General features: G+C 39.1%; 2 protein-coding genes across 4 annotated transcripts in view; one reads left to right on the top strand and one right to left on the bottom strand.

The window, feature by feature from the left end:
- rubcn (rubicon autophagy regulator) overlaps nt 1-2,312 on the top strand; it is a 30,047-nt gene extending 27,735 nt beyond the window's left edge. For all 3 annotated transcript variants that reach the window (XM_057841918.1, XM_057841920.1, XM_057841919.1), the window contains one exon: nt 1,341-2,312. In XM_057841918.1, coding sequence (XP_057697901.1) covers nt 1,341-1,477 — 137 coding nt within the window. In that variant the 3' untranslated portion in view covers nt 1,478-2,312. The remainder of the gene's footprint in view (nt 1-1,340) is intronic.
- Nucleotides 2,313-5,932: 3,620 nt separating this feature from the next.
- LOC130918382 (5-hydroxytryptamine receptor 3C-like) lies at nt 5,933-23,561 on the bottom strand. Its single transcript, XM_057840066.1, has 10 exons — nt 23,349-23,561; nt 23,088-23,130; nt 18,081-18,241; nt 17,825-17,869; nt 17,579-17,685; nt 17,266-17,435; nt 13,576-13,736; nt 8,119-8,329; nt 7,748-7,954; nt 5,933-6,237 (listed from the first exon to the last, which is right to left on the bottom strand). Exons 1-10 carry the CDS (start codon nt 23,559-23,561, stop codon nt 5,933-5,935), a joined length of 1,623 nt encoding a protein of 540 aa, XP_057696049.1.
- Between the last annotated feature and the right edge of the window lie 426 nt (nt 23,562-23,987).

The raw sequence follows: 23,987 nt of genomic DNA on the forward strand, positions 1-23,987 counted from the left end.
TGTGCTTTACGAAGAGTGAAAAAAGCAGAATTTAACACAGACGAAATCATTCGGCCGATTAGTGTGAAGTATTACCGAAACAAAATGGTGACGTCACGTACCGTAATGGTCGGCAACGGGTCGCCGCATACGTTTCTTCAACACAACGTGGCCGTGTCAATGAAAAAAAATCGGTTTATATATATATGTATTACATATATATTTCTGTCTCCATCCATGTACCCGTTTATAATGCGCACCATGAGTTTACAAGTTGATTTTGGGGAAAAAAAGTGCGCGTTATATTCGGGAAATTACGGTAAAACGTGTGCTATGATCCCATTATTTGACATAATATAAAAGACATAGCTTACTGACCTCACAATGGTCCCACAGTTGTTGGACTTGTTTTGGCCATTATTCGCGGTGAACGGGAACTTTTTGAAACCCAAAAAGGCTCACACACCTCTCCCTGGTGCAGCAAAAAAAGCGTGCGGCACATTTGGCTGGCGTGATGCGAAAAATCGAAATAATCAGCTGAAGCCGCAGTCATTCTGCATTCTTTAGTACTGGCTGTATACTGAAGATGATTATCCCGCTGACGTCACATAAGCATTCTTGGTCAATCCAGGAAGTCACTCATTTTGATGGCGCAGGATTCATAAAATTGAAAAAATCTATCGATCGCTTCCACACACATCCAAGCGGTCCATTTCATTCAGGAGGATAAAATAAATGAAATATGAAATAAACATGTTTTTTGCTGTCATAGGCACTTTAAAGAACAGGAACAGCAGAGGAGAGACATGGAAAAATTATGGGCTTATACAAGCTGTGTGAAATGGCTTAATGTTCACACATTACATTTCACTTGGAACATTTCTCAGCATGTTGCACTTTCATTCTGTTCAATTTTCTGGTAGTGTTACCATCTCACAGATTGAGGTGGTATGAAGCCATCTTGTTGTATATTAGTTTGAATGTTTTCATTTTTTTGTTTTAAATTTTCCAATCCCCATCTTGTTGTGTTTCATTCCACGTGAACATGAAATAAACACTTTTGGAATTGTTTTCTTGTTTTGTGTCAGTCCCTCATAAAGTGTGGAAGTTGTGGAGTGGATTTTTAAGAATTCGGTAGAGGTGCGATCAGTTGTCACCTTCCTGCTTATACTCCTCTTCAGCCTCTGGCTTTTACCTTTTATAGTCTGCCTCTCAATCTGATTGGTTGGCGCAGTTTCAACTAAGGCAAAACTGGTCGGACTGGTTATCTTATGTGACTCATGTTTGCTTTCTCTGACATACCTGTTATGTACCTTAAGACTTTTACAACTAACGCTCTTTTATGATGTTTGTCTACTTAGAGTGTCATGCATGTTACCACCGTGGCTGCTTCAGGGGCAACAAGGACTGCCCCCGGTGTCTGAGGCTGGCCGAGCGCAGAGAGAGGATGGCGCGCAGGAACATGGAGCAGCAAGAGGACGAAGGTGGCGGAAGTTAGTGAAGAAATGTCGGAGAAAAGAACTAGTAAAGGAGCACAATGTGACCATGATTGTAAATGACTCCCTCCGTCGCTGCGTCAAGCTAACTGCTGTTTATTTTCACAAGCACCTTTCACTCAAGCACTTAACAATGGAGAACGTGTCTAATGTGAAACATGAGATTTGTGGTGATTTTGTGAGAAGTGTTTTCTGCCATGCAAGGTCAATTCCTCTACTAAAAAGGCAAGCTATGCTGCAGCACCACAGAGCCAAAGATTGTTCTGTTTTATTGGCACTCAATTTCTTTTCCTCTGCAGTAAATTTGCACACTTGACAGCTAATTAAACACCCAGGGTTGATATTTGTCTTCTATTTGTTTTATTATTATTTTTAAGTTACTGGTAAGTTTCTTTTACATTCTTCAAAACTATTTAGTACTAGTGATTTTGATTTATAAATGCCAATTTGTTTTAAACAAAAAGTAAATCAAATGACCTGACATTTAATGTACATTCCCACATATTTTCTAATTTTGAATTTTGTTTTTATTTTCTTAGCAATAGAAACATGTCTCAAGACCAAAAAGATATGCAGGGCTAGTTTGCCAGGCTAACTGTTGACTGGGGAAATGTCACCAGTAAAGTTACAACTACAGCGAAACTTGTTGGTAAGCTAAAACTTTTGCCGGAACTTTGAAGCAACTAAACGTAGCTCATGGTCTCGGTAAGCCTCTTGAGCATCAAAGGTACTAGACAGAATATACTAACAATAAAGTTAAGCTGTTCATCTGTTTTCTAGATTTTTTTTTTTTTTTATTTATTTTTTTTAGGAAGGCAAGATCTATCACTTGATGAACAGACAAAACAGCTTTACAAAATGTCCTACCTTCATGTTAGCTACAGCAACACGAGAGCAAAGTTAAAGCTAACGGCCCACATTGTTCCAGTGATTTCAGGGCTCATTGTTGTATTTCATTTAGCATTTTCTTTCGTGAAGCTTACGTGTTTGAGCATCTATGTCTAACTGCTGTATTTTCAAGTTTACACATCCCTAATAAGCACTTAACCGTTTCTCCTAATTGGCAGTTCTGGAGCACTTTTTTGTGTGGAAGAGGGGATTGAAATGTCACTTGTGTTATTCTTTTCTGACGTATATCAGAAGTTGTTCACTTTCCCATCACTGGCATGGACAACAGCATAGACGCTCTTAATTCAAAATGTGCAATGTTTTAAATGAATCCAAATCCAAGGCAAATGTACTTTTTCTTTGAGGGATTTACCTTCAAAATCTCTTATAACCCCTGTTATCAAGACTGTCACAACTGGGAAGAGGAGACCAAAGTGCTTCTTCATTCTGAAATCTGTCCACTAGCATCACAGAGACCAATTTAATGAGAACTTACTGCATAGCTGCTTCTGCGTATACTAAAGGTTCTGCACCCACCAAAATCTGATGTGTCATTGAAAGTGCACTACAGATATTTTCTAAGATTAAAATGGAAATTGTTAGTACTTTTTATTTGTTATTTTATCATTGTTATGGAGTTGTATTGACAATAAAAAATGGCAAGACTGTTGATGTGGGTTGGTGCTTGTTTGCTACACGTCCACATGTCAATGCCCGACAGTTATCAGAGTTCATTATCAGAACCTGTTGTTTTCCACATGCATACATAAGAGGTCACTGTTGTTTGTTTATATGTTATGGCTGGATGCCGATCAGTAAATTTAATCAAACACAAGCAAGGGCATAGGTCTGCATAGGTACGGTAGGGACATGACACTACCAACTTTTCCAGGATGCTCAAATTATCCCCACCAACGTTTAAGAAACCTTGTTTGCATTATATAATGAGCAGTTATATAGGTAAATTAGATTGTCTTCCAATATGTTGTAAAGACAGAAGAGACCCTACCATTATTAAGCAAATTTTAATTATTTTCAGACTTACAGTTACCCCTTTTCACTCGCTGAATGTGCCGGTCGGTCCCCCCTCAAACCTCAAACTTATGTTTGATTGGTTGATGACTTGAACCATCACCTCCACATTACACAGACTCAAACAGCCCCGACAAATACAGTGGGGCAAATAAGTATATAGTCAACCACTAATTGTGCAAGCCCTCCCACTTGAAAATATTAGAGAGGCCTGTAATTGTCAACATGGGTAAACCTCAACCATGAGAGAGAATATGGGGGGGGGGGGGGGGGGGGGGGGGAATCACATTGTTTGATTTTTAAAGAATTTATTTGCAAATCATGGTGGAAAACAAGTATTTGGTCAATACCAAAAGTTCATCTCAATACTTTATTATGTACCCTTTGTTGGCAATAACGGATGCCAAACGTTTTCTGTAACTCTTCACAAGCTTTTCACACACTGTTGCTGGTATTTTGGCCCATTCCTCCATGCAGATCTCCTATCGAGCAGTGATGTTTTCGGGCTGTCGTTGGGCAACACGGACTTTCAACTCCCTCAACAGATTTTCTATGGGGTTGAGATCTGGAGACAGGCTAGGCAACTCCAGGACTTTAAAATGCTTCTTACGAAGCCACTCCTTTGTTGCCCTGGCTGTGTGTTTGGGATCATTGTCATGCTAAAAGACCCAGCCACGTCTCATCTTCAATGCTCTTGCTGATGGAAGAAGATTTTCACTCAAAATCTCTCGATACATGGCCCCGTTCATTCTTTTCAGTCGTCCTGGTCCCTTTGCAGAAAAACAGCCCCAAAGCATGATGTTTCCACCTCCATGCTTCACAGTGGATATGGTGTTCTTCAAATGCAATTCAGTATTCTTTCTCCTCCAAACACGAGAACCTGTGTTTATACCAAAAAGTTCTATTTTGGTTTCATCTGACCATTACACATTCTCCCTGGCCTCTTCTGGATCATCCAAATGCTCTCTAGCGAACCGCAGATGGGCCTGGACGTGTACTGGCTTCAGCAGGGGGACACATCCGGCAGTGCAGGATTTAAGTCCGTGGCGGCGCATTGTGTTACTGATGGTAGGTAGCCTTTGTTACTCTGGTCCCAGCTCACTGTAGATCATTCACTAGGTCCCACCGTGTGGTTCTGGGATTTTTGCTCAACGTTCTTGTTATCATTTTGACGCCACGGGCTGAGATCTTGCATCGAGCCCCAGATTGAGGGAGATTATCAGTGGTCTTGTATGTTTTCCATTTTCTAATAATTGCTCCCCCAGTTGATTTCTTTACACCAAGCGTTTTACCTATTGCAGATTCAGTCTTCCCAGCCTGGTGCAGTTCTACAATTTTGTCTCTGGTGTCCTTGGACAGCTCTTTGGTCTTGGCCATAGTGGAGTTTGGAGTGTGACTGACTCAGGTTGTGGACAGGTGTCTTTTATACCAATAATGAGTTAAAACAGGTGCCATTAATACAGGTAATGAGCGGAGCCTCGTTAGACGAGGTTCGACCTCATTGACAGCCAGAAATCTTGCTTGTTTGTAGGTGACAAAATACTTATTTTCCACTCTAATTTGGAAATAAATTGTTTGATTTTTAAAGAATGTGATTTTCTGTTTTTTTCCCCCCTCACATTGTCTCTCATGGTTGAGGTTTACCAATGTTGACAATTACAGGCCTCTCTAATCTTTTCAAGTAGGAGAACATGCACAATTGGTGGTTGACTAAATACTTATTTGCCCCACTGTAAGGGTCCAAAACCAGTAGGACCACACAGAGCAATGAAACATACCAGTCTGAAAGAAGTTTAATTTTGAAACCCACCTACAAGAAAATGCTGTTTTAAATACAATCTTGGCAGTCCTACATTTTTTTTTTTTGTCTTAAGGACATTTATATATCAAACACACTCTTATACATCACTTTAGTTGTACCTTTTATTGCAAACAGTTTTAGGCTGCCTTTTACATAAAGCATAAAAGATCTAACAACCAAAATCAAATAAAAATATGGCAGTTAGAGCTTGTCAGCTAATAGCTAATAAATCCTTTTTTCCCACCCCAACCTTTGGCTACTGTATATTCTAAGAGCACAGAGTTTAAAAAAAATAAAACAGTGATTGGGAGATGTTATGAGTTGTCTGTTACAGATTACAGTGGAACGATGACATGAACCCAATCATGTTTATTTTGTACCTGGAAATATTTGTCCAAAATGCTGTTTTGATGCACAATTACAGAATGTATCTGTTATATCTATTGATTAGGTTCTGTCTTTCATTATTCTATTAAGGCGGAGTTAAGAGTCATTGGGCTGTTGCTGATTGAAAACTGAGCCAGAAAATAAAGTGAGCCGTATAATTGTTTACACCATCTGAACATTCACTACTTGTCAAAAACGGGATGACCTACGTAGCTTCCAACAACATAAACTGAGTTTGTCGCAAACAAAACACCAATCCAAATTAGCCCACCAGAAAAAGTTTCATTAAAGTCTACCAGTCTACCCATGAAGAAAAAAACTGTTTTAAATGTGGACCTTAAAAATCGCTTTAAAATGAATCACTCCAGATCCAGATGAATGTGATGGTGAGGAAGCTGGTGAGGATGAAGATGACGTATTTTGCAAAGAGTAAGCGATCCACCACTATCCCAATCATGTACCACTCCTGTGAAGTATTGGTACTTTTAAAGTGGTTGTCCACGTGTAGGCGAATGGCGATCAGGTCTTTACTCAGTTTCCTCAGCTCATCCAAGAGGTTCTGCTGAGGGTCTATGGTTTTCTGGGGTTCCTCCCCAATTGTGCTGTCAGTGATGCTGTCATTTGAGTTCTCCGGGTTCTTGCTGATATGTAGTTCTGTCAAAGGGCAGGAAATGCATTTTCATGACACATGAAACCTCTAATCTCGGGTACCTTGTACTTGGCGCTAAATTTAGTGCCTGTCATTGGGTACATAGGGTTTTTGGTTGAAATTTGAGAAGTCTATATTCTACAGTACTGCCTTTGACATTGTCAACCACAGTTTATTGCGAGATTGCCTGGAATATACAGAATATTGAAATTACAGGCTCGGCATTCTTATGATTGATTTCTTATCTTCAAAGAGGACACACCGGATAATCCATGGGAATGTCAGTTCGAATATTGTAATGTTCCTTGCGGAGTCCAACAGAGATCAGTATTAGACCCTTTTGTATTTTCATGCCTCTGCTAGGCAGTATCTTTTGCAATTATAACATAATTGTTATAGTATTGAATTGATAATGGTCAACTCATAGACTTCACAATGATATTGACGGGACACATTCCCCAGACACTGCGCCACACCTTCAAGTAGGGGGCTGGCGGTCCCACACTCCGCTTCAGTCGGTCAAAGTCTGTCGCAGTTATTCTCAAACACCTGCAGCGATCCTACGCTGGATTTAGGTTGGAAAAGTACGAAAGCTGTACCGCATACAAACAGGAAGGATTGTCTCAGGAGTGATTTCTTCGGGATTCTAGGTCATTATTACATTTTTCGTACCATCCAGGCATTTTGAAACGTGGAAAAAATTAATGGGAGAAATTAACCGCTAAGGCATTGGCATCATCATTTGCAATATTTACGTAAAATAAATGCTAATGCCCGTTTTTTTGCTTTTAACCAAGAATCAAGACTGTTTTACATTCATATCTATAAAAAATTCAGGGATTCAAGCATTCAGTCACGCAAAAAGCTTTTAGTGGTGATAAGGCGGCGCCACAGTGGCTTAAAGACTAGCAGCACATTCGACATATTTACGCAAAATAAATGCTAACTGTCCGTTTTTTTGTTTGTTTGTTTTTTAACCCAAAATTGAGACTGTTTTACGTCCATATCTGTAAAGAATTTGAGGATTTAAGCATTTATTCACAAGAATTTTCAACGTAAAAAGCTCTGTGTTTCCACTCGGTCAGCTTTGACGGAGATAGGCCCCCTATTTATCGGCCCTGCACCCCGTGTCCCGTTATTATGAAGTCTACGGTCAACTATATATTCCTGTAAAACTAAAAAACTCCTTGCTCTTCCATAATTAAAAAAAAATGTATTTGTCAAATATGACCTATTATTGAAGTCTGGGCTTCCCTGCTAAAGCTGCTGCCTCTGTGACCCGATCCCAGATTAAGCGGTAGATAATGGAGGGATGGATTCTATATTGTCAATACCTTTGTATAGTAATATCTTTTAACAATCTCTTTGCATATATTTGCTTAATGACCGTTATTTAGGTCAAGGAACAATTTCAAATTTTGGGGGGGAAAAGCAAATGAATGCAACTCCTTCACACGTTGTTCATGCAATATTGATAAATTAAAAAAAAAAAAAAAAAAAAATCCATAAAAGTACCGTTGGGGTGCTGGAGCGACACAGTGACTCTGCTGCTTTTTTTCTGGGGGGGCAGATAAACCACAAGAGCGAGGTAACGCAGGACAAGTATGGTGATCCAGCGAGGCGCTGTACTGTATTGGCTGGATGCGAACTGGATGTTGGTGATGAATATCGTCTCCAGCAGACTGGCCACCATCAGCGCCAGGCTGATTGAGAAAAATACATCTGCACATATGTGGATGAATGATGTTACCATCAAGTGTGTTTTACTGTATATAAAAAGTGTAGGTTCATAAATCGTATAGAATTACAAATACTGCCTAAAAGTGGTCTAAATAAAGACAAGCGCGCAGGCAAAACGGGTAAAAGATGATATAGGTTTCTGTAACTCATGAGAGGTGTGGTCTGCCCGGTGACGGGCAGCAGGTCGTTCATGATGAGCAGAAAGACTGTGTAACCCAGGATCAGGGTCATCTTGAAGGAGGAGCGGTCCACACTTTGTGGAGGCAGCAGGAAGCTAAAAAGGTCCACTGTAATAAGAAAGCAGCTGGGGAGCAGCAGGTTCACCACATACAGCATGGGTTGACGTTTTAGGACAATCTGCAGAATAGACAAAATGTCAAGTGGGTAAATGTCTGACATGGGAAACTACTGTATGTATGTATTGCATTGTTTACAATGGTGGATGAAGTGCTCACTAACAGGTGCAAAAAAATATTTAAGTAAAAGTACAAGTATCTAAGAAAAAAAATACTCAAGTAAATGTACAAAAGTACTTGCTTTAAAATTTACAGGTAAAAGTAAAAGTATTTTTTCTCAATGACAAAATGTAATATACATACAGTGGGGCAAATAAGTATTTAGTCAACCACTAATTGTGCAAGTTCTCCCACTTGAAAATATTAGAGAGACCTGTAATTGTCAACATGGGTAAACCTCAACCATGAGAGACAGAATGTGGGACCCCCCCCCCCCCCCCCAAAGAATCACATTCTTTGATTTATAAAGCATTTATTTGCAAATCATGTTGGAAAATAAGTATTTGGTCAATACCAAAAGTTCATCTCAATACTTTGTTATGTACCCTTTGTTGGCAATAACGGAGGCCAAACGTTTTCTGTAACTCTTCACAAGCTTTTCACACACTGTTGCTGGTATTTTGGCCCATTCCTCCATGCAGTTCTCCTCTAGACCAATGATGTTTTGGGGCTGTCGTTGGGCAACACGGACTTTCAACTCCCTTCAAAGATTTTCTATGGGGTTGAGATCTGGAGACTGGCTAGGCCACTCCAGGACCTTGAAATGCTTCTTACGAAGCCACTCCTTTGTTGCCCTGGCTGTGTGTTTGGGATTATTGTCATGCTGAAAGACCCAGCCACGTCTGATCTTCAATGCTCTTGCTGATGGAAGGAGATTTTCACTCAAAATCTCTCGATACATGGCCCCATTCTTTCTTTCCTTTACACAGATCAGTCGTCCTAGTCCCTTTGCAGAAAAACAGCCCCAAAGCATGATGTTTCCACCCCCATGCTTCACAGTAGGTATGGTGTTCTTCGGATGCAATTCAGTATTCAATCTCCTCCAAACACGAGAACCTGTGTTTATACCAAAAAGTTCTATTTTGGTTTCATCTGACCGTAATGCATTCTCCCAGTCCTCTTCTGGATCATCCAAATGCTCTCTAGCGAACCACAGACGGGCCTGGACCTGTACGTTCTTCAGCAGGGGGACACGTCTGGCAGTACAGGATTTGAGTCCCTGGCGGCACATTGTGTTACTGATAGTAGCCTTTGTTACTGTGGTCCCAGCTCTCAGTAGGTCATTCACTAGTTCGTGTGGTTCTGGGATTTTTGCTCACCTTTGTTATCATTTTGACGCCACGGGGAGAGATCTTGCATGGTGCCCCAGATCAAGGAAGATTATCAGTGGTCTTGTATGTCTTCCATTTTCTAATAATTGCTCCCACAGTTGATTTTTTTACACCAAGTGTTTTACCTATTGCAGATTCTTCCCAGCCTAATGCAGGTCTACAATTTTGTCTCTGGTGGCCTTCGACAACTCTTTGGTCTTGGCCATAGTGAAGTTTGGAGTGTGACTGACTCAGGTTGTGGACAGGTGTCTTTTATACTGATGATGAGTTAAAACTGGTGCCATTAATACAGGTAACGAGTGGAGCCTCGTTAGAAGAAGTTCGACCTCTTTGACAGCCAGAAATCTTGCTTGTTTGTAGGTGACCAAATACTTATTTTCCACTCTAATTTGGAAATAAATTCTTTAAAAATCAAACAATGTGATTTTCTGTTTTTTTTCTCTCTCCCACATTCTGTCTCTCATGGTTGAGGTTTACCCATGTTGACAATTACAGGCCTCTCTAATCTTTTCAAGTAGGAGAACTTGCACAGTTGATGGTTGACAAAATACTTAAAAATAAAAATATTTGCCCCACTGTATGTATGTGTTTGTATATATATATATATATATATATATGTATGTATGTATAGACAAGTTTCTGAGGTGCTTTCGCATTTCTGTTCGCGACTTCCATTTTACACTTTCTCAAACCGAAACAACAGTGGAGCTGGAGTGGCATAACCCATCAAAATCCCTCAAAAAAGACCATCTAGAACTGCCGCATCCATCTGCCATCATTACGACATGGCAGGACAACATGAAGAAATGGCTAAGAGTTGCCACAACCAAAATAGTTTTGTATTTTATGAATATCAGTGGATGGAAACGCAATCAGGGACCTGAAAATCTCCGAAGCATCCAGTTGAATGTGTCCTAGTATACGAATATGGGAATTTTGTGTTCATGAAGGCAGATGTGGAACCAAGACAGTGCCACCACAAAGCAATAACAGGTACAATTATATTCAATTCGACTACAATTCTGTGTGTTGCGTCACAGCTGATACATCGTTATCTTTGCATTAGCTTCAACGAAAAAGAAATTGAAAACACTCATCTACTACAACACTCATCTACTACAAGTCATACACAGGTATTTTACCCTAAATGCATATATTCAAGTGTTACACATTTTGTTTTGTTCGTTTAAAGGTGGAAAACGCTGTTAGGCAAGAGAAAACAACTTGATGTGCCTCACAACAACACTCACGTTGAAGGATGTATATCGACTACGTGCATTCTACCTTGATGATGGAAGGCTCGATTTATGCTCCACCTTCGTTAATATTTTTCCCAATAATTTTATAAATTGCTATTTATTGACCTGTTTTTTTACATACACCAATTGTTTAAAATAAAACAAGAAATGGAATGATGTTGTCCAAAAGCTTTATTGCGATCAATATCTGCAATAAAAAGTAATGACATACTATTTGTGTTTATATGTACATGTGCTATGAGCTCATAATACAATAACATACAAGATGAAAATTAGTTGATATTATTTCCTTGTAACAACATAATCTGTAATGTTATTGTAATATTATTTGTAATTTCGCCTCAATTTGGTCACTCTAGTGGCCGGCGTCTCAATCTACAAACCATGTTGGCACAGGCTGCACAGATTGTAAGAATTTTGTCCACGAACAATTATTGAAATGATAAGAACAAACATGCAGTCTTTTAGGTGGACCCTTTAGGGTTTAAACTGCCAGCCAAATCCTTAATCTGCTGATGGTTTTGATTTAAAGTGTGTGGCGAGGTAGATCCACACTGGCGCTTTGAAGCTGGACGCTGTTCAAAACATTATAGGCGCTTCCGGGAGTTCACACAGCCAAGCACAGCACAGAAAATCCCATCTACGCCGAGCTGGTTTGATTTGGCAGTTTAGAACTTTGTCTACTTCAACCGCTATTCATGGTGTTCTGTCTTAACCACAAGTCCGTAGCAGAAAATGTCTAAAATGGCACCGCCCAATTTTCGCTCAGGAAACTTTATTTATACATATATACATATATGGAGATCTGTGTCAATATTCAAAGAAAAATACAAAATTCATTGACTGCTCAGTTTTATTTAAAACTGTGCAGAATGGAAAACAAGCAATAAAATTGCTTGAAGCTTAAAACCCCCCAAATCTAGCTTAATGGGGAATTGCAAGCAACTACCAGGTGCATACCGCCACCAGAGTGTGGTAATTTTTATTGCTCATCGACTGCGCCGGAGGCACGAAAATAAAACTATCAATTCACAATGAGAAAAAAAAGAAAAAAAACCCCAAAAGTAACGTGTAACGCATATAACAATTTGAAAAGTACTGGAGTAAAAAGTACAGATACCACCTGTAAAATGAAGTAAAGTAAAAAGTACCATTTCATATTTGTACTCAAGTAAAGAATGGATTCACAAAAATATACTTAAAGTGCATACGCCAGGATAAAAAAAAAAAGTCTTACATAGCATTATTATGTGAATTAGAATCATATTTTGAGACAATTCAACTGTATACAACAATTTAGCAAAGCGCAGATGACGAGAAATTTGTTTTTTAATCCGCTGTTAAGCCACGCCTACCATTATAGGGCTCTAGCGTACCCACCAGGAGGATGATGTCGGCAGGGTCATGGTTTCATCTGATTGAGAATGCAACCCATTGAGGGGGGATTTTTTTCAGAATGAGGAAAATGCGACGATGTGAGCTGCAAAATGTCATTGTTTCAGTCTCTCTACTCCAATATTTTTACAGGATATTCTATTTATCGAAGTATTTTTCCCCAATTGCTAAATGAATGGTATGGTCATGACAAATAGCAGTCTTGTGCTAAATGGAATATGAAATAATAAGATGCATTTATTCAGTATGACATGGCAAAATTACTCCATAATAGTCAAAACTGTCAACTTCACCTTTGCTGTCGCACCTCCCGAATGATATTTTATGCCACCGTAGTTAGTCAGGCTTTTGTCATTTCCCTGCCCCGGATTCAGAGAATGTAAACAACCTGCTAATCCGAACTGAGTGATTTTTCAAAGTTTGTTCTCGGTTTTCGAAGCAAAAAAATCACTCAAAACTACCCGGGATGATGTCAGACGTCGGCGGGGTTGTCAATTATCTTGCCGATCGACAGCACGCCTGGTGGCGAGCAAGTTCCAGCTCGTCAATCAGCCACCTTCATATTAAAACGTGTGCCATGATCCCAGTATTTGACATAATACAAAGTATGATGTTTACACACTTCCTCGTAAGTCCGATGGTCCTACAGTAGTAGGGATGGTTTGGCCAATCTCCGCAGTGAACGGGAACCTTTTGAAACCCAAAGAGGCTCACATGCCTCTCCCTGTTGCAGCAACAATTTTCTCCAGCCACTTGGCTGGCGTGATGCGAAAAATTAACGAATTCATCCGCAAAATCATCAAAATCCGCAGTCCATCTGCATGCTATAAAGCAATGCTGTATTGCGAGATGCTGACCCGGGTGACGTCACATTCGCATTTGTCCTAAACCCGAGACCAAAGCCCAAAGTCACTCATTTTCATGGCGCAGGATTAAAAAATTGAATATATAAAACAATCGCTTCCACACACATCCAAGCGGTCCATTTCATTCAGGACTATAAAACACTGCGTGAAATATGAAATAAACGTGGTTTTTGGTGTCATACGCACTTTAAGTAACGAAGTACTTTTACTTCATAACATTCCACCACTGATTTTTGACTTTATCTTTAACCCTTCATGGTGCACCCATTTAACTCATTGGCTGCTATTGATGGTGCTAAACATCCAGTCGTTTTTGACTGGGAGGGCTGGCAGCAATTATTTACTGCCAGCCTCTCCCAGTCATCTTTCAGTGCCCTCAGTGGTACTGAAAGATGAGCATTCACAACCACTGCTCAATAAAGTTGACACACTTGATAGTACTGTATATGTACTCACATGGTATTTCATCTCAGAATAATTTCCTTTGCTTAATGTAAGGACCGATGGAGCTATTTTTATGTCGACAAGCTCCCACTCCCCATTGGAGGTAATGAGTTTTTTGGATGCTTGCAGAGTTTCTTCTGTTGTAGCGCCCTGAATCATCCTGATATCTGAATCTTAGGATAATCAAGCAGAAGTAAAATGTCAAATACAACAACACAGTATTTAATTAATAGGGTTTTTGCAGGTTTCCGCAATTAAAATTGAAAATCTTTTTAAGACCACCTAAACAGAATTCAATGTTAATTGCAGGAAAAATTTCACAGTCAACCTCACTAAAAAAAAAAAAAAAAAAAAAAAAAAAAAAAAAAAAAAAACTAAACTATGACTCCTAAAGTGTCTGAAGGTTTTACTGAAATTTCCACACATAATGCACTGCAATTTAAAATTGAAGGAATCTAAAGCATACCTCTGGTGACCAGTTGAATCAAAAAGGTTCCTGGGACAATATTGTAAAGTTTGATTTAAAAAAAAAAAAAAAAAAAAAAAAAAAAAAAACATACATAATTAAATAAATAAATAAAATCTGGTGTCATAATATTTGTCTAATCTTGAATGATCCCCCTGGTTAATGTTCATCCATGCTGCTGTATTAGGAACGAAGGTGACGTCAATTCGTTGAATGCCCTTATGGGCTGATATTTGTGCCATCAGAAACTGAATTTCTAATTTGAGATACTTAACTTTAATAGTTGAAATCAAGAGCGTAGATTTGCATAGGGACTGTAGGAACATAACACGACCAACTTTTCGTGATGTTCAAATTGTCCCCACCAACTTTTAACTGCTTGGCATTATATAATGAGTTCAGTTAAATAGGTAATTTAGATTGTCTTCCCATAATTTGTAAGGATAGAATTGACCCTACGGTTATTAAGTGAATTATTTTCACTATGTTCGGACTTCCATTTACCCCTTTTCACTTACTGAATGTGCCGGTCCATTTTTTCCTCTCAAACACAGATTTGATTGGCTGATGACTTGACCCCCCCCCCCCCCCCCCCCCCCATACACACATACAGTCCCAACAGAATTACATGTCGATATTTGATTTTTTTTTTCCGGCCAGCATCGGCCACTCTAACCCCGGTTACACACCAGGCACGTCGCATGCCGGCGCATCAACGCACCACTGACGCTCGCCCCCTATTTCCATACGACTTCTTTTACGAGCAGAGCATCTGTGGAGCATTTTTTTAAACCTCAAAATGGATTCGGCAATAAATTCATTCATTCATTCATTCATTCATTCATTCATTCATTCATTCATTCATTCATCATCTGAGCCACCTATTCTCACTAGGATCACAGGGGTGCTGGAGCCTATCCCAGCTAATTACAGGCAGTAGGCAGGAGACGCCCTGAATTGAGTGCCAGCCAATCGCAGGCCACTTAATTCATTTGTTTTATTTCAAATCATCTTTCTCTCTATAAATATTTTTATATGCAGGGAACACTAATACTACAATCTGATGTCAAATGGGGGCTGCAAAATATTGTCCCATGGGACGCAATTGGCCCTTGTATCGCACGTTTGAGACCCCTGTCCGATATGAAAGTAATAGAAACATTTCTTAATTTATGCATAAAAGTGTTAAAACAATTTAAGACCTTAATTACATGGATTTTAACTGAATACAGTGGTACCACGACATACGATCGCTTTGACACACGATCTTTTCGACATCATATGTAAAATTTGACTTGCCATTTGTTTCTAGATCCACGACATGCTCGAAATGCGACAATTTATGACAGCGCCGCAGTCACAAGATGGACGCACGTCTGATTTTCTTGTGAGAGAAATCAACATGCCTTCCAAGAAGGTTAGTGCAGGTGGTGAAAAAGGTGATGCTTACCATTGAAATGAAGATGGAAATGATGAAAAATGAGTGTGGTGTGCGCATCCGTGAACTGGCTCGACAATATGGCCGTAGAATGTCTACGATCTCGACGGTCATTCTCTGACCTCCGTTCGCCAGTCTTTATAAGTTAATGTGACAATCATTATTGTGGTAACATCGCCAAAGAAATCGCCAGCTTCGTCCGGTTTTTAATCATTTATTTCATTACTTGTGCAACACAGTGCAACAACTGTCCGCCGCAGTTGACGCCAACAACAAAACATTAAGATAGAAAGTAAAATCTCAACCGCACCTGTCTGTGTGTCACCTCAACCACTCGGTGCGTTCAGGTACAGCACACAAAACACCTCCGCCACATTAGAACCCGATTCGTTACATTATTACAGGAATTATAATAATTATTATTAGGGCTGTCAAACGATTAAAATTCTTAATCGAGGTAATCACAGCTTAAAAATTAATCGTAATTAATCGCAATTCAAACCATCTCTAAAATATGCCATATTTTTCTGTAAATGTTTGTTGGAATGGAAAGATAAGACAAGACGGATATATACATTCAACATACTATACATAAGTACTGTATTTGTTTATTATAACAATAAATCCACAAGATGGCATTAACATTATGAACATTCTTTCTGTGAAAGGGATCCACGTATAGAAAGACTTGTAATTCTTAAAAGATAAATATGAGTTTTTATATTGTGACTAAATATTGCCATCTAGTGTATTTGTTGAGCTAAACGAAATGTTTGAATAGAGTTTGACCAAAGTCTGAGTATTATTTTGCATAGCTATTTTGATTGGGAATGCCAATACTCTTTGCATTGAGCGCTTTTCTTTTTGCGAACATTTTTTTTTTTGAGAGATAGGAATATTATTTTTGTTGTGCTTTTATTAAATGATACTGTAGCGACTTAACTTTTCCGCCCAAATGCATGATAGCAACCATGACTGTCAGTGGTGGCTGCAAATGGTATATCTTTTCTGCGTTGTGTTCAATGCAGGGTGTTAAGGGAAAAAAAAATCATCTCCTATCATTCTTCCCCATGTGGCTTGCCACAATATTTATTATTGTTGTGGAAGAGATGCCAAAGCTTTTGTCAATGCCTGTGTCCACTCCACTCGCTTATCTCTGCCTCTTAGCTCTCAATATACATAAAACGGCACCATTGTAGTCTATTTGCGGCAATACGTGAGTGGGTCGTTCCGCGAATGCGTTAAATGCGTTAAATATTTTAACGTGATTAATTAAAAAAATTAATTGCCGCCCTTTAAAGCGATAAATTTGATAGCCCTAATTATTATATTATTGTTCCGATTTTTATTTATAATTTATTTATTTCGCTATACGTAATTACCATTTGTAATGGTACCAGCAGTATTTATTAAAGGTTTGGTGTAGGTTTTCTGGCTGTGGAACAAATTAATGGAAAAATAATGTATTCTTATGGGAAAATCCTGCTCGACATACGACCATTTCGACTTACAAACAAGGTCCTGGAATGAATTAACTTCGTATATAGAGGTACCACTGTACTTTATTAGGCTTTTTAAGGATTCCTGGGAACCCTGTTTGAGACAGTGGCCTTTGTTTAAAACTTCAAATGTGATTTATTCTACTTTTTCCTAAACTGAATAAGATGGATAAGCTTTTCATTATTCAACCGATGACATTTTGGATAGCAATTTTAGATCATTCCTTTTTCAAGCTGCACTATCCCTTTCTGACATTCTTTCGAATATGTAAAAGGTGTAATATAATGGGCAGTCTTACCTTGGTGCAAATAGGATTTGAATGTCAGGGAGCAGTTTTGCACATCGAAGGGAAAAGCGTAGATGACCAGTGGGCAGGAACTGACCACTCTAATGGTTTTACTCTCTAAAACATCTCCAGTGTTGTGTAAAAAGACGTGCGTGCTTTTGGGAGAGTTGTCTTCGCCCAAGCTGGATATAGGGGGGAAAAAAACAAGTGTTATGCGATTTGTCTTTCATTTATTTCAACTCATTTAGCTGTAGGGGGCAAAGAAAAAATAAGAAAACTTAGAGGGTAATAATGTTGATGCAGTCGGTTCTTTTTTGACACATACAACTCTGAGATGTGGATGTCTGGGATCCAAAGATTTTCCCGAGGGACAGAAACTCTGTTTGTTCCGCACTCCCTCTCATTCCAGTGCAGCCCCTCTATTCGCCATGTCTGTATAAAGCACAACCATTTCCATGTTAAGGCCAAGCATCAAGCTAGATGCATCAGTAAGATTTTACACACAGCACAGTCAATGTAAAATATTTTATTGTTTATTTCAATAATAGCCCCTATTGTCCTTATAACTTACCAGATATTGTGATATGACCAATGTCATAGTCTGAGCCTTCTCGTCCTGTTTAAAAAAAAAAAAAAAAAAGTCAAATGTTTATACAGCAAATTGTTACATAAAACATTGCCTTAAAAGTATATTGACCTTTCGGGTGAAATGCACAGTCACACATTTTGAATGTTTAACGTTCACGATCAAGGAACTACACAGCGAAATTCACAGCGTGTTTTCTGCATTCTCAGCTCATCCTAAAACTAATTTTGAATGGACTCACCACTCCAAATATCTCCAACACATTCACAGTGATTGTTATGTTGATTGGATCCAAAAAGCTTTGCACAGGCGGCACAATTTTTTTAGGGAATAAATCAGTCTCAAGTGCTGCATAGATGGATTCTGGATTTTTGCTGGTGCACTTTAATGCTGCAACAAAGCCTGTGTTGTGAAAAGAAAACATTCTAGGATTATTAATATTACGCTAGGCATTTGAAATACACTATTACAGTTTTTCTCAATTGCTTTGGTACGTTTCGCATATCAGACTTGCAATTCTCAAAACTATTTGTTCTATCATCACAACATCGCATCACTAATGCACATCAAAAAAGCAGTATTTCATCCCTTTGAGCAAGTTGCAGATGCTTTTGTGTGCCCATGCAAATGTTTTTGTACAATTCTCTGCTGTTTCCTACATTATCAGTTGCATCTGCATGACGGTCAAAATGGATGATCATGGGTCTCTATTGAATAGTCTCACCACCCACAAAATTTAGTCATTACTTTTTTTTGCATAAGCCTTTACATGTAAAATGGATGAACATGTCAGAATATGTCAACATGCGTGTGCTTATTTCTGAGCATTTTCATTACTTATTTTACGTAACTTAGTTTAACCTGCCAACATTTGTAATACAGTAGTATGAAAAAGTATCTGAACCTTTTGGAATTTCTCACATTTTTGCATGAAATCACCATCTAATGCGATCTAATCTTTGTCAAAATCACACAGATGAATAAAACAGTGTCTGCTTTAACTAAAACCACCCAAACATTTATAGGTTTTCGTATTTTGATAAAGATAGTATGCAAACAATGACAGAAGGGGAAAAAAATAAGTAAATGAACCATCATATTTAATAATTTGTGCCCCCCATTGTCAGCAAGAACTTCAACCGGACGCTTCCTGTAGCTGCAGATCAGTCTGGCACATCGATCAGGACTAATCTTGGCCCATTCTTCTCTACAAAACTGCTGTAGTTCAGTCAGATTCCTGGGATGTCTGGCATGAATCGCTGTCTTTAGGTCATGGCACAGCATCTCAATAGTGTTCAAGTCTGGACTTTGACTTGGCCACTCCAGAACATGTATTTTGCCTTTCTGAAACCATTCTGAAATTGATTTACTTCTGTGTTTTGGATCATTGTCTTGTTGCAGCATCCATCCTCTTTTTAGCTTCAACTGTCTGACAGATGACCTCAGGTTTTCCTGTAAAACATCCTGATAAACTTTTGAATTAATTCTTCCATTAATGAATGCAAGTTGTCCAGGCCCTGAGGTAGCAAAACAGCCCAAATCCTGATGCTCCCTCTACCATGCTTCACGGTGTGGATGAGGTGTTGATGTTGACGAGATGTTCTATTTTTCCTCCACACATGACATTGTGTGTTACTCCCAAATTCAACTTTAGTTTCATCAGTCCACAAAATATTTTGCCAAAACTTCTCTGGAGTGTCCAAGTGCCTTTTTGCGAACAATAAACGAGCAACAATGTTTTTTTTTTGTTTTTTTTTTTAAGACAGCAGTGGCTTTCTCACTGGAGTCCTCCCATGAACACCATTCTTGTCCATAGTTTTACAAATAGTTGACGTGCGCACAGAGATATTGGACTGTGCCAGTGATTTCTGTAAGTTTTTAGCAGACACTCTAGGGTTCTTTTTTACCTCTCTGAGTATTCTGCGCTGAACTCATGGCATCATCTTTGGTGGAAGGCCACTCCTTGAGAGAGAAGCAATAGTGTCAAACTCTCTCCATTTGTAGACAACTTCTCTGACTGTCGATTGATGAACATCCAGACTTTTAGAGATGGTTTTGTATCCTTTCCCAGCTTTAATCAAATCCAAAATCCTTGATTGCTGGTCTTCAGACAGCTCTTTTGACCGAGCCATGATGCACATCAGACAATGCCTCAAGACATTTCTTAACAGGTATGTGTTTTATAGTGGGCAGGGCAGCTTTAAACCACTCATCCGTGATTGGGCATACACCTGACTTAAATAGTTTGGTAAAAATTGGCTTCAATTACACTTTAAGTCACCTTAGGCAGAGGGTTCACTTACTTATTCCCCCCCTTATGTCATTGTTTGCATGCTATCCTCATTAAAATAAGAAAACCTATAAATATTTGGGTGGTTTTAGTTAAAGCAGAAACTGTATTTTCATCTGTGTGATTTTGACAAAGATCAGATCACATTTGATGGCAATTTTATGCAGGATTGTGAGAAATTCCAAAAGATTCAGATACTTTTTCATACCGCTGTAGTTTGGGACAATGTGAGTTTCCACCACACCAACATAATCAGGAAATGGTTTGCAACCCACAGCAGAATGGTAATGAAGTTCCTACCACTACACTCCCCATTCCTCAATCCCATAGAGGATTTTTTCTCTACATGGAGATGGCGAGTGTATGATCGCCAGCCTTACAATCAGATGTCTCCCCTGGATACCATGAATGCAGAATGCAGTGACATCACAGCAGATGCCTGCAGAGGCTGGGTAAGGCATTTGAGAAGATTCTCTCCCCACTGAATAGCAAGACAGGACATCCGTTGTGAGGTGGATGAAAATTTGTGGCCAAACAGGAATATCAAGATGTGTAGAAAGAATGGGTGAAAAATCCTGACAGCATTTGAAGTTCAGTTGTGTCAGTTGTCTTATGTTCACATTTCTTAATTTTGCTTTTATGTTATATTTCTTTGTTATACTTTTGCTTTCTGTATTGCAATGACATGGTCGGTAAAGACATTGTAAAAAGAGTAAACGTGTAAACTGAATCTTGTCCAGTCTTTTGCAATCAATCGCCCACACACAAAGGTGTAACTTGCAATTTTCATCAAAACGTACATATCCCATCTTCAGCATCAGAGCCTTCCACCACAGTAACTGTTCAATTGAGAGCATAACTAAGCAATTTGACTCTCTTGTCTGTACACAATGAAACAAGGACTTGTCATTCTGACAGCACTGACATGTTCATTGACACAGAAATTCAATTTTGAGTGATAGATGAAGTATTTTTCACACAAAACTGGCTTTTGCATCCATGTTTTGCTACTTGTGCAACATGCTGTGAGGCTTGAACAAGTAGTTTTGAGAATTTCAATTTTGATCTGAGAAACATACTAAAGCAATTGAGAAAAACTAAAGTGCAAAAGATTTTTTTTCCATCCTGAAATATTACAATGCACATAGTTGCAGAGATAGGTTCCAGCACCCTGTAACTCAAGAGGGTACAATTGTAGTTTTACTCACTTTTTCACTTACTGTGACATTTTTTTTTTTTTTTTTTTTTAAATGTACACGAAATACTCTTGTGGAAAAAAAATAAAATCCATACTAAGACTCGTACATTTAAATAAAAATAATCATTTTAAGACAAACCATAACAATACTAACTAAAATGAATCATCACAAACTATTATTATTATTTTTTTACAAATACGGGCCAAACTACAGGGTCAAGAGTTGTTGATATATGAGATATTGATATTGAAATTGATCAAAATTGCATAGAACAGAGTGAAGGATTAAATCACAGTGGAATTCTAGAGAGCATCGCTACTTCTGCAATGCCAATGTCTACTTTCTGCCTTTGTAAACATAAATGCGGATCTTATAAAATCTTCAAAACCTCTCAACTAAACCAGTCAAAAATGTATACCTCGTCTTTTTGAGAAGATTATTTTTCTCCAGACACTGTAAAATAAATGCCAAAATTTGTTGCGTTACATAGGTGCTGAAGCAAAGGTTTGTCTCAATTAGATGTGTTAATTTGTTATTTGTGGAATAATTAAGTATCTAAGTATGGTGGGAAAATCAAGCACTTTAATCTTAAATATGTGTAAAGTTACAGATGTGAAAGCTATTAACTGTTATTAATCACTGTCCACACTCATATCCTCGTTTCTTGTCAGTCTGTCTGTTATTATAATATTATCATAAAAACATGACAACTGTACATTTTTAAAGGAAATAATTTCTCGGCAAAAAACAAACCAAAAACCATGAGTCTAAAATGACAGGAAAGATATGTTTGGCCTTACCCTGGTGTAGCAGCAAAAAGAAGATGATGACTACATTTGCCTTTGTCATTGTCATTCAGCTACAGGGATGAAAATGATTTGCTTGTTCTAAGTTGTCTGTGTGCGGCTAACAGTGTCTTGTACATCATCTCATGTCAACAATTCACTTGATAATGCATGTGCAAACAATCTTCGCGTGTCAAATGTCCACGTTACGCGACTTGAGCAAATATCATTTTGCAGTCTGCAAGCTGCTTATTTATTCCATGGGACAGTTTTATGCAAATCTAGATCTTAAATTGAGGTAATTATAAGAATTACCTCAGATAATTATAAGAATTACCTCAGAGCACACTTATTCTGTCTTGGAACCGCTATTTAGAATGCATCCACGGCCATTTGTTTGAGGTTAATATGTTGTCTATTCAACTGTATGCTTTAAATGGCATTTCTTTAAAAAGTAATGTAGTTATTAACCTCTACCTCGTTTAATACTATTAAGTGGAGACAAGGACCCGAGTTAAAAGGAGAAATCAATAGACTGAATAAATGGAATGTCAAACGATTTTGTGTGGTTTTTCCAGGTTGAAATACAGTAAGTGCTCAAAAAAGGCTCGGTTATAATTGTTGCTAACATTATTATTCTTAGAGTTGTACGATTTTATTGGGTAGTCGATAATATCAGAGATTTTATTTGTCATTGACACCAGCTCTCACAAGATGACAACAGATGACACGAAATTCCGTTCGAAGAGTGAGCATCGGGCCGCTGCAGACCTCTTCCGCGCCGCCACTTCTCTCTCTTCTTCATAAATTACAGAGCAAGGTACAAGTAGGCACACATATATCATACAACAATGGCAAGGATATGACACGACGCACCGGTCACGTGCAGGGATTTTTTGTACGAACAAAGGAAAACTACCAGTCATGGCTGGGGGGGTGAGTGTGTGAGTGCGCAAATGTATCAGTATTTGTACGTGTCTGTAGACAAAATAGGATTCGCAGAGCCCTGCGACCGGCCTTGGGAGGAGATCAGGGACAAAAGATATCAACATCTGCGTGGCTCCTCCAGGAGAAGGGAGGGGGGGATAAGGGCGACCAGGAAAGGAAAGGAAAATTATTATCAAATTAAGCTGAATAAGTAATTTGCTGTTGTAATTTGCCAAATGCTGTTGGTCTTCAGTCAAATTCGCGCTCCTCCTGGCGTAGGCGAGATCTCAGGTCCCATAAGTCATTGCCAATGTCGCGGTCTGCCTCGACAGTTCAGTCCTCTGCCCTGACAGTTCCGTCACTTGGCGCAAGATAGTATCCACTTTTCTCCACCCGTCCTCAGACCGAACCGTGTGTCCACGGAGCCAGTTCTCGGTCCGGGCCTCCACGCGATCTTCCAAGGCCTTGAATCGCACCGTTTGATCCGTGGTCAATTTGTTGATTTCCTTGAAAGCTGCCATCTTGGAAACTTTCCGGTACATCAGGGCATCTCCTAAGCCAAGCAGAAGGAACCCCACAATCGTCACGCCAAACAGCTAAATATCCTTGATGTCTTCCACCGATAGGACAGTAAGACACGCTGGTTTCCAGTGATTCCATGAATCTCTCACATAACCAGCGGCGAAGGTCCCGTCAGGGCAGGACGGCTCTCCTGGTGCACTGTGTCTTGTTGAAAAAACCTTGACAATTGCGCTGATAGACCAGCTAATCAGATCCATTTTTGTATGAGAGACCAGCGCGGTTGATCCACAGAGGAAAAAAAGCAGACAGGCTGATCGACGAAGATAACAGCAAGCAGCAGCAGGGAGGAAAAACACATCCGCCCTCATCGGAGGCAGGAAGAAGAAGCCGATATCGGCCGATAAAAGCATTTTAAAATGATATTG

The sequence above is a fragment of the Corythoichthys intestinalis genome, chromosome 7 (assembly GCF_030265065.1).
Source record: "Corythoichthys intestinalis isolate RoL2023-P3 chromosome 7, ASM3026506v1, whole genome shotgun sequence".
In the NCBI taxonomy this organism is placed as follows: domain Eukaryota; kingdom Metazoa; phylum Chordata; class Actinopteri; order Syngnathiformes; family Syngnathidae; genus Corythoichthys; species Corythoichthys intestinalis.